The sequence below is a fragment of the Arachis ipaensis genome, chromosome B1, assembly GCF_059453495.1.
Source record: "Arachis ipaensis isolate K30076 ecotype BB chromosome B1, ASM5945349v1, whole genome shotgun sequence".
In the NCBI taxonomy this organism is placed as follows: Eukaryota; Viridiplantae; Streptophyta; class Magnoliopsida; order Fabales; family Fabaceae; genus Arachis; species Arachis ipaensis.
Window position 1 is genome coordinate 2,608,241 of NC_142436.1, and position 11,931 is coordinate 2,620,171.

Sequence of the window (11,931 nt, forward strand, 5' to 3'; positions counted from 1 at the left end):
ATAGTGACTTCGTTCGAAATGAGGCAGTGGGGGGACGCAACGATGAGTCAGAGGACAAAGCAATGGACGAGGTGGGAGACGCGTGAATAGAGAGGAGAATGGACACGACGACAGAGTTACGAAAAAGAACACCGCAAATAGAGGGCACGACGCAGTGAAGATGATGACACGGTGAGGTGTGACAATGCGGCGAGAAGAGAGAGTGGCGAGGGGTGGTTGTAGAGAGGTTGGATATGAAGTATGGACAGCATTATGGATCTTTGAATTGAAGAAGGGTTATGCAAATGATGATTAGAATAATTCAACTATTAAGGACAATTCAATAAATTTATGAATTTTGGGGATTAATGGGGACGGGATGGGGATCCCCGCTTGGGTCCCCACGCTTGCCTCGGGGGAATTGTGTCCCCCGTCCCCGTCCTCCAATCCCATCCCCGCGAAAAAAATTCTCCACAGTCGAATCCCCATTCGGAGCAGTCTTCGTAGGGATCCCCGCGTCTCGGGAAATTTTGCCATCCCTAGGCTAACTAAACCAGCTTTTCGAAGAGCATGCCATGCATCCTACCATTTATGAGTACTTGTTTCCCGTGTCATCAGGCTTTTAACCATAAAAAATATCTGTATCAACTTGTTTCTTGTAAGTAATTTTTTTTATATTTCTGACTCTTTTGGGTTTTTATATTTTGTCATGGTCTAAACGAACAAGCTGACACAGACCGAGATAGAACGACTATTACGCCAGCGAAGTACTCAGCCGGAACTTGATGGAATTCCTCCATTACTCCATAGTTGCGGATCTAATGTCTTTAAACATCTCCACCCTTTCCTAACTAGCAGCTCATTTTCAATGTGATGGTGCTCCTCCATTATATTGATGCCAACCCAAAGTCTTTAACATCTTCCTTCATCAACCCTTGCCGTCATGTATTCTCTCATTCTGTGTGAAACAACACGGCTCCTTCGATTCATCTCTACCTCGGCCTCTTTTGTTAAAGATGGCATCCCATCTTCAAGACTAAAGGACTATAGTGGCAACATTCTTCAAATAAGTTTGATAAAGCTTCTTTTCATATTGAATTGCTAATTGTGGATGTTGGAAGTGATAAAATTTTAGCAATTGTATGAACATGATTCTTTTGAGTTTGGTATATGAATTTTCAATTCATTTTTTATGCATTATTTATTTCAATTCCAAAATCTAACTGCTTTCTTTTAGATAGACACATTGCTTTTAATATATATATATATATATATATATATATATATATATATATATTATATTTTGGATTTTAATCTAATATCTAAAACTTGAAAAAAAAATTAAAATTTATAAAAAAATAATTAATTTTATTAATAGATTATTTTTTTAAATTTAGACCATTCATATAAAATATAATAAATAAAAAATTAAAATTTAACAAATTAATAAAAAGTGTAACACTCCATAAGAAACGTTATGAGCCTTATTTTTAGTTTAAATCAACAAAAGAAAGTTAGATTGAATCTTCACCTTTTATATTTTTAAATTAAATATGAATGGTTAAAAAAATAGAGTAAAATATTTCATTCAAGTACAAAGGAATATGTGATAAGTTTTCTATACTATTATATATATGAGTTATTTGTATAATGTGTACAATGAGTTATATGAGTTACAAAATGAACCTTACCCATAATATTCAGAATGATTTTGGGCTTCACCAAGAATCGAATTATTGATTTCTCGGATCTAAAGATTTAATACCATGTCATGATACTACTCATCCCAGAAGCTTACTCTAATGGAAAAAAATAGCACTAATTGTTATATCTCTAATACTCTCTAAACTTTCATTATTCATATTATACAAATATTTCATTGACTCTTCATATTTTTTCCGTATAGAAATCCAAATCACACTACTGTTTCTTTAAATAATAAATTTCGTTACCTCCATGTTAGTCACGTGACGTTGAAAAGGGAGAGGGAATTTTTCACATTTTTTAAAAGTTTTGTTGGATTTCTATCAAAAGTGTTTTTTTTTTTATAACTTATTAAAAAGAATGTTTGTTTACATTTTTTTTAATTTCCTAAAATTTAATAATTATTAGCCACCAACCCCCCTTCAGTCCTCACCTACCCCCAAACACATACACACACGCTTAGCCACCCTCACCCTCCATTCTTGATTCCTCTCTCTCAATAACTTCCCCATATTCCCTCACTCACACACCACAATCATAAAAAATTTCGAGTAAAATTCTTTTTGGATTTCTAGTTTTTTATAGTTTAAACAATACACATATTAATGATTGAAAAATAATAATTTATTCGTTATCTTTTCTTTTTATTAGACGTATGAATTTCTGTGTGAGAATTTTTGACAAAAAATAATTATGACAAAAAATACCTGTGACATAATTTGTGATCTGCTTTCATCAGTTTTACATTAATAATGACTATTTATTTGTGACTATTTAACTCTTACATAATTATTAAAAAAAATACTTAAATTAGATGGTTATCATCTCTCTATAATATTATTTTAATGATTATATAGACAATAAATAATTTTAATCAAATAATTATTATCTATGTAAAACAGATAAATGTCAGATAATATAAATTAATATTATATATAAATATTTTTTTTATTTTTTTTTAAATTTCCATAAAAAAACTCATACATCTAACATAAAAAATAAAAAATAAATTATTATTTTTTAATCATTAAAGTATAAATTATCTAAATTAAAAAAAATCAAGGCCCGAAGAAGGGTTTTACTAAAAATTTTATCCATTGCATTAATATTATGTGTCACTTATTAATGTTTTTAAATTCACATCACCAATCCAACCGTAGTTTTTCTCCTTAATAAATTTATCAAAAATATTATTCGTACACTAATTAATATATATAGTTTAATTTATTTTTAATATATATTTATATTTTAACATATATTTTATATTAATTAGACTAATTTTAATAGTTGATTTTAATATACACATATCATAATCATAAATTTATAGTTAATAGTGTATTAATAGACATTAATATATTAAATATCTTTCATTATATATACATTTATAAAAATTAAATTTTATTATTTCTATCATTTAGATTTTAATTTTTTAGTTAAAAGATTATATTATAATTATTATTATTTTAATATTTAATATTTAACGTAATATTTTTCCTTTAGCTCAACTCTGATACCAGTTTTTTCATAAACAGTAATAAAAAATAAGTTAATAAACATGTCACTAGCAAAATATAAAGAGAAAAAATAAATAAAATAAATCACTACTCCAAGTCTCTAACCTCCTATAAATCCCACTCAACCCACCCGCACTCTACTACACCAAACCGAAACATCAAACTCCCATAAAATTACCATTTTGCCACTGACATTCACAATCAACATGGACCTCCTTTTCTTAGAGAAGGTCCTCTTGGCACTCTTCCTCGCCGCCGTCGTCTCCATCGCCGTCTCCAAACTCCGAGGGAGGAAATTCAAGCTCCCGCCGGGACCACTCCCGGTACCGATCTTCGGCAACTGGCTGCAAGTCGGCGACGATCTGAACCACCGGAACCTGACGGAACTGGCGAAGAAATTCGGCGACATCTTCCTCCTCCGCATGGGGCAGCGAAACCTGGTGGTGGTTTCGTCGCCGGAGCTGGCGAAAGAGGTTCTACACACACAAGGCGTTGAATTCGGGTCACGAACCCGAAATGTTGTGTTCGACATCTTCACCGGTAAAGGCCAAGACATGGTCTTCACCGTCTACGGTGAACATTGGCGCAAGATGCGCCGAATCATGACCGTACCATTCTTCACCAATAAGGTTAGATGTTATAACAGATTTACGTTACTGAAATTACTTGAGTTATATGATTTTTACGTTAATCTTCTTTGTTATTAAACAAGAGTAATTAATCCGAAATTAAATGTATATAAGAACATTTTTGTTTTAAAAAAGGTGGAGATTCACCTGCGACTTTCAACATATGCGCTGTTTTGGTTATGAAAAACCGAATAAAATAAGACATTAAAAACAAGTGATAAATTAATACAAATTATAAAAATTTATTTTTTTTTAAATTGAAAAAAATATAATAAAAAAATATATAATTATAAAAAATATTAAAAATAATAAAAAATAAAAATTTTTTTGTTAGTCTTTGTATTATTTTTATTTAAATAAACATAAAATATATTAATTTAATATATTTAAATATAATATTTTTATTTATATTTTATTTATTAAATATAATTTTATATTTTTATATCCCGTCTCATTCTATATCTATAAATAAATGCAGTTATAAAATTATTATTTAACAATTTTTAAATAATAATTACACGTGAATTTTTATTTTTAAAAAAATACTATTATTATATAGGGAGTCCAAAACAATATTTTCAATGTTTTCCCCTCAATTCTCACGTTGTTTCTTTTTTTCTTAAATTCTGTGGGACCAATTAATATAGATCTCACGTGCTTTTTCACAAATTTGTTGCAGAAATCGTGTTATTTATACTATTTTCTTTTTGGCTAGTTGACTCGTTTTTAACTTTTTATCATTAAAAGTTTGCGCATTTAATAGTTAATATATTAATAACTATTAAAAAGGTAATAATTGTTCTTAAAACTATTTAAATAATTTATAATAAAAAATTAAAGTTTTGGTATAAATATTTAACCTTAACAAATGTTCAATTAAAAACTTCTATCAAATAATAATTATATCATCTTTTCATATAAAAAATATCTGAAAACCATAAATAATTTTAAATATAATAAATATATAAATATAAATATAACATATATAACATTATAAATTTAAAATTAAATAAAATAATTTTATGTTATCGTTTTGTCTTTTTTTTATTTGATAAGAAAAATTTAAATATTTTTAGAATACTAATATTTTAGTTTTAATTTTTTATCTCGATTAAAAGTTATATATATATAATATTAATTAAAATCAATAATTAAAATTACTAGCACATGAGTATCGATAACATATGAAAAATTTTCTAGATGATAATACAAAAGTTTCATAGTTGTGGTGTTTTCAAAGAGTTAAATTCTTTCTATGAAGATAATAAAAAATTGGATATTTTAATTATTAAAAAAATTAATTTTTAAATAAAATATTAAAAATCTGTGTATTAATATTTTTTAGAAATTAAAATATTTGTTTTTAAAATTTTTAGAGTAAAATCTTGAATTGGAACTGATTTATATATTAGAATAAAATTTTGAATTAATCTGTCTATTAATTTTTAGAAAAAGTATAGATAAACAATGAAAATATTAAACAATGTAAACAATAGATATATCGGATATTCATTTTATTAGTGTACGGATGGTTATTTTAATATTAAAATTTAGAAGGTTAAATTGAAAATGTAATGTATTTTTATTTGATTGGTAGTTGTTCATATTGTTCGATAAAATCATTGTCCCCTAGCATTTCCCTAATTTTTAATGAGACTTTAAAATCGTTGGAACTAATCTAGGCAATTACTCATAATTTGGACAACACTTTTTATTTTATAACGAACAGGTGGTGCAGCAGTACCGTTATGGATGGGAGGATGAGGCGGCAAAAGTGGTGGAGGATGTTAAGAACAACCCGGAAGCGGCGACAAGCGGGACGGTTCTGCGGCGGAGGCTGCAGCTGATGATGTACAACAATATGTTCAGGATAATGTTCGACAGAAGGTTCGAGAGCGAGAAGGATCCAGTGTTCCAGAAGCTTCGGCTGCTGAACGGAGAAAGGAGTAGGTTGGCTCAGAGCTTTGAGTATAACTACGGTGACTTCATTCCCATTTTGAGGCCATTATTGAGAGGGTACTTGAAAATATGCAAGGAGGTTAAGGACACTAGGTTGAAGCTCTTCAAGGACCATTTCGTTGAGGAGAGAAAGTATGTGTCCTATTTCGTAATTTCCCTTTCTCTTTCATATCCATAATGCACTTTATAAAGTGAAAACTTAAGTGCAGTCAATCTCACGTAAAATTGATTGTTGAGTTAAATAATTTGATTAATTTGACTAAATTTTTATTTAACAGTTGTTAATTATCAATTTTACATAAAGTTGATTCTACATGAACTTTCACCATAAAATATAAACCTAAATCTAAATTAAATAAGACAATTTTGAGTTATTATTTTTTTATTATTAAATATCAACAATAAATAGGTGTTTTTTGCCATAAAATTCAAGATCTTACTTAAAATTATTACTCGGGGATTTTTTTAGTTCACTGTAAAATGTATTAGTGTTAAAAATTTATATAATTATTTTCACACTCTTGTTATCATTTTGGTTGATTTATCATAATTTTTTAATCAATGAAACTTAATTATAGTGATTTCTTAAATAAAATTAAAAGTAAATTAGTCCTTATTATTTCATTTTTTTTATGTTTAGAAGAATGTTAGAAGATGGATCAATATTTCTTCTTTATATTTGACTTATATATATTTGAGTCAATATTAATAAATTTTTCTATTTTTTCAACTAAAAGTGCTAATTCTATAGTATTCTTTCTAAATATTATTTTAGGTAATGAAATTGTTATAATTATTTCTATTATTTTATTTAAGTAGAATTTTACTATTTAGATTATCATAATTATTGTGGAATTTTAATTATGCTTTTCTTTTCCTTTTAATTTACTACATGTGCATGTCAATGATGAGTAATAATGTTTTTAGTACTAGGATTCAAAAAGTGCTGTGGATTATTATTTATTATGATTTTGGAATTAACAACAGGAAACTAGAGAGCACAAAGAGAACCCACAACGAAGGCCTAAAGTGCGCAATGGATCACATTTTGGATGCACAGAAAAAAGGCGAAATCAATGAGGACAACGTTCTTTACATTGTTGAGAATATTAACGTTGCTGGTAATAATAATCAACTTTCCTTTTTCTTTTTTTAATTTTTGCAAATTATTATGTTAAGTGTACACTAAAATCAATTATCAAAATTAATTATTAATATAAAATATATATTAAAATATAAATATACATTAAAAATAAATTAATTTATACATGTATTTATATACAAATATTTTAGTAACAAATTTTAGTATACGAATAATACATATATATATATATATATATATATATATATATATATATATATATATATATATATATATAATTCATACCAATGCCTTTTTCTTACCTACCTAATCACGTTTATATAAAGTTAATCAGAACGGTAGGTAAAATGATCAGAACAATAATTATTAGGAGTGTTTTGTTTTCTGTATCTAAGATTTAAACATGTAATGAACAAGGTTTTTGGGATGCACATGCATGTGACCATGGTAATTTTTTTTGGTCCCACTTGACCATATTAGCACGTTCGGGAATAATTTTATTTTAATATTAAGCTTTGAATTTAATTTTTAATATATTTAATTTAGAAGAAAAATTATTACAAATATCTAATTATAGTATTTTTTAGAGAATGTATTGATAAAAAAAACTTATCTTTCAGGCTAACCTACAATTCATTGAAATTTTTTTTTCTTGTTGTACAATTATTTGAAAAAGCAACTCTGACTTCAAATATTGGTGACCATATATATACTATAAAACTATGAAAGTGATCATTTAGTTGGTCTACCTACCTCCACCATAGTGGAAAAATATTTTCTATTTTTGTTTGTGATTATTATTATTTTTTTTTGTTCATTTAGCATTCTCATCACTACCAACCCCCTAGTGCACATTAAAACAAATGTCCAACATTTTTTAAAAGCAATTAATTATGGTGTATATGTTTCATTTTTTTGGGTGGAGTTAGGGGTGAACGCGGATCGGATATGGCTAAAATTTTGATCCGATTCGCACTAAAATTATTGGATCGGATCGGATTCAATATCCGCAATTTTTTTAGTTTGGATCCAATCCGATTCACACATTTGCAGATCGGATCGGATATCGGATATCGGATATATCCGCAAAATACAAAAATATTTTTAAAAGCTTATTTTTATTAAAAAATATCAATAAAATTTATTTTTTCTATTTTTTTTAAATATGTTTACTCTTAAAATAATATTAAACATACTTTTCTTAAATAATAAATTAAAATAATATAACATATATGATAATTATTAGTTGAAATAAAACATAAAAAGAATATTTACTTATTTATTTCTTTATTTTTGCGGATATGCGGATACCAACACAAAATCCGCAATTCGATCCGATTAGTGTGCGGATCTGATCCGATAGCCTTGCAAATCGGATCCATATTCGCAATATTCGAATCGAATTCGAATAAACACCGTGAATATGCAGATCGGATCCGATCCATAAATACCCCTAAATGGGGTGGTAGCTAGGTTTTGATCTATAATTAGAGTTAATCTTAGGGTTTGATTAGAATACACGTGATGTTTTGGGACTAATGTATAAAACTAAAGAATTTAGGGAGCTAATTTTGAAATTTAAGGATCTAGATGTAGTAGTAGTAGTAGTAATAATGAAAGTTGAGTTGATATTCAAATATATTTATTTTTATATAAAGTTAATAATTAAAAATTATTAAATAATCAACTTTTTATAAAAACAATGCATGAGTTTCCACCGACAATATAATTTGGGATACACAATTGGGCATTTTAGTATTTGTTTGTATGTTATTTGGTGCAATTGTTGGTCATATTTTGCAATGCATTGTTGTGATGTTGATTGTGATCACTTGTATTTATGCCATTTTTATTAATGAAATTCAATTCTTATATATTTCTAACTAAAAACTTTTTTTTTTTTTGGTTTTGAAACAGCAATAGAGACAACACTATGGTCAATTGAGTGGGGAATAGCTGAGCTAGTGAACCACCCAGAAATCCAAAAGAAAGTAAGAGATGAAATTGATAGAGTTTTAGGAGCAGGACACCAAATAACTGAGCCAGACACACACAAACTCCCATACCTTCAAGCAGTGATCAAGGAAACACTAAGGCTAAGAATGGCAATTCCACTCCTTGTTCCACACATGAACCTCCATGATGCAAAGCTTGGTGGCTATGATATCCCTGCTGAGAGCAAGATCTTGGTCAATGCATGGTGGCTTGCTAACAACCCTGCTAAGTGGAACAACCCTCAAGAGTTTAGGCCTGAGAGGTTCTTGGAAGAAGAGTCCAAGGTTGAAGCTAACGGAAATGATTTCAGGTAATTTTTTCTACTACCTATAACCCTAAATTACCATCTTACCATCTCATATCAATACTAGTATATATTTTAGAAAGAGTTTTAAGTGTACCGAGAATACCGGTGTTCTAATTATTTTAACCGTTGATCTAAATTTTAAAAAATATATATAATATAGAAAGAGTTTCAAGTGTATCGAAAACATCAGTGTTTCAGTTGTTTTAACTGTTGATCTGAATTATAAAAAATATATAATATATATTAATTAAAATCAACGGTTAAAACAAATGCAATACCGGTATTCTCGGTATACTTGAAATTTTTCTTATAATATATATTAATTAAAATCAACGATTAAAACAATTGGAACACCGGTATTTCCGGTTCACTTAAAATTTTTTCTATATTTTAATGCTGCATTTATATTTGTTAGGATTTAATTTGTTTCAATGTTTTACTCAATTGTTTATACTCTATTTTTTTATACCACTACAAGTTTTTTTCTTTAAATAATATTTCAAATAAGTTCTTTAAGAAACTTTTAGTCAAATTAGTAATTTAGTTCCAATCCAATAGTTAAGCAAATGAGTAAATATCTTTTTTGATTACTGATTATTTATCTAAAGGACAAAACGCTCGTTTATTATTTAAAAATCTCTAAACGGTCTCCAACAATAAAAAAAATTAGTATAAGTAGATCTTATTACGAGTCTAAATGACTCTTAACACATCAGTAGATTATTATTTACAGAGACTATTTAGATAAATTATTTTAATAATTAGAGACAGAATAAGAATTTTTGAATTACAACAAACAAAATAATTAGAGATAAAAAATAATATTTATTCTAAACAAATTAATCTCTACATCAAATTCTCCGTCACATATAAGATCTAGTTCAAAAATCATAAATTTTTTTAGAAAAAAAGGAGACCTTATTAGTTTATAAGTCAATAATGATTTGACTAAACTTCTGTCGCACTACAAATTTTTGGTTTAATTACTCCATTGGTCTCTATAGTTTCGCAAAATTTTCAATTAGATTCTTATACTTTTTTTTCTTTTAATAGAGTCCTTGCACCAAATTAATTTTTTTAAATTGGGTCCCTACACTTTTTTTTCTTTTATTTAGGTCTTTGTACCAATTTTTATTAGTTGGATCCCTGTAAAATTAAGCCAATTACTACTAAAAAAGACTTAATTAAAAAAAAATTTTTGGTGCAGGACCCAATTAATAAAAAAAAAATATAAAGATCTAATTGAAAATTTCACAAAACTATAGGACCAACATAGTAATTAAAACAAAATGTTTTAATCTTGTGCACGAACTTTCATTTAGGATAAAATAATCATATTTAATTATGTATTGTATTGTATTTAATACTCGTATTTGTGTATATACAAAAATACAGGTACCTACCCTTTGGTGTGGGGAGAAGGAGTTGCCCGGGGATCATTCTTGCATTGCCTATACTTGGCATCACATTGGGACGTTTGGTGCAAAACTTTGAGCTTTTACCTCCACCTGGACAGTCCAAGCTTGACACCACTGAGAAAGGAGGGCAGTTTAGTCTTCACATTCTCAAGCATTCCACCATTGTTGCCAAGCCCAGATCATTTTGATTCCTGTTAGTTTCTTTGTATTCTTTTAATGATCCAACTTATTCATGTATTACACTGATCGGTTTGTTTGAAAAATGGGGATATGTTGTTAATTTGTTATATATAAGGGTGTATTGTTATTCTTTGCACCTCTTATTGTAAATCATGAGCTTCAAATGATGATTTTCCACTTAGGAGTGTTAGAGGGCCATCACTTTTGTTAAATTCTGGCCAGCACTTAATCATAAAAAAAAAATTGAATAATTCTACATCTTTAAATGCAATCTCACACTATTAAAAACATCATTGATGACTAAAAACTACAAAATCTGCTGGCCTCTAGACTTTCTCTTTTCAACTAAAGGTTCTTTTCTACTACAACCCAGCTATAATGGGAATCGAACCTTGGTTCTTGACGTGGCTACTTACAACTACAAGACAAAGCATGTTTGGCACTCATACACTGTTTGAGCCACAATTTCTACCCATTCTAAATATCTTTGACATTTTGCGTACGATTTTTTTTATGAGTAAATGGTAAAATTAGTTTTTGATAAATTATTCGTTCTTCAAATTATTTATTAAATTTTTTTTAATTAAATTTATCTTTTAAAAATTTTAAATTAGTTATAGTAATCTTTTTCTAATTTTTGTTGTTGATAGTGTCAAAATTTATTAATGTGACACATTAAGTGACACCGTAACACATACTTAAGAATTTTAATTGACTATTAACATAATAAATTCATAAAATTAGATCAAATTAAAATTTAAATGAGAAGAGAACTTGAGGCATTAAAATTTCTCAATTCAGGATTAATTTGATCTAATTTTATAAATAAATCATGTTATTGTCAATTAAAACTATTAGGTGTGTATTATAATGTTACTTAACGTACCATATTAACAAATTCTGACGTTGTTAACGATGAAAGTAACTAAAGGACTAACATGACCAATTTAAAATATTTAAAGAACGAATTTAATTAAAAAAAATTTTGAATACCAATTTAGAGAATAAATAATAATTTGACCATTTACTATTCATTTAAAAAAAATGTTAAAAAATATTAATAACTAAAAATATTAAATTTTGATGTCTTCTAGTATATTTTTTTTAAATACAGACCAATTCGTGTGTACTACATTGGTATTGA

The 11,931-nt window shown here is 27.6% G+C and overlaps 1 protein-coding gene across 1 annotated transcript; it reads left to right on the forward strand.

Annotated features, from left to right (window-relative positions):
• Nucleotides 1–3,283: 3,283 nt before the first annotated feature.
• On the forward strand, nt 3,284–10,966 carry LOC107635198 (trans-cinnamate 4-monooxygenase). Its single transcript, XM_016338632.3, has 5 exons — nt 3,284–3,826; nt 5,556–5,917; nt 6,773–6,906; nt 8,805–9,192; nt 10,585–10,966. The coding sequence occupies exons 1-5, from the start codon at nt 3,404–3,406 to the stop codon at nt 10,793–10,795; spliced, it is 1,518 nt and encodes a 505-aa protein (XP_016194118.1). The 5' UTR covers nt 3,284–3,403; the 3' UTR covers nt 10,796–10,966.
• Nucleotides 10,967–11,931: the final 965 nt, after the last annotated feature.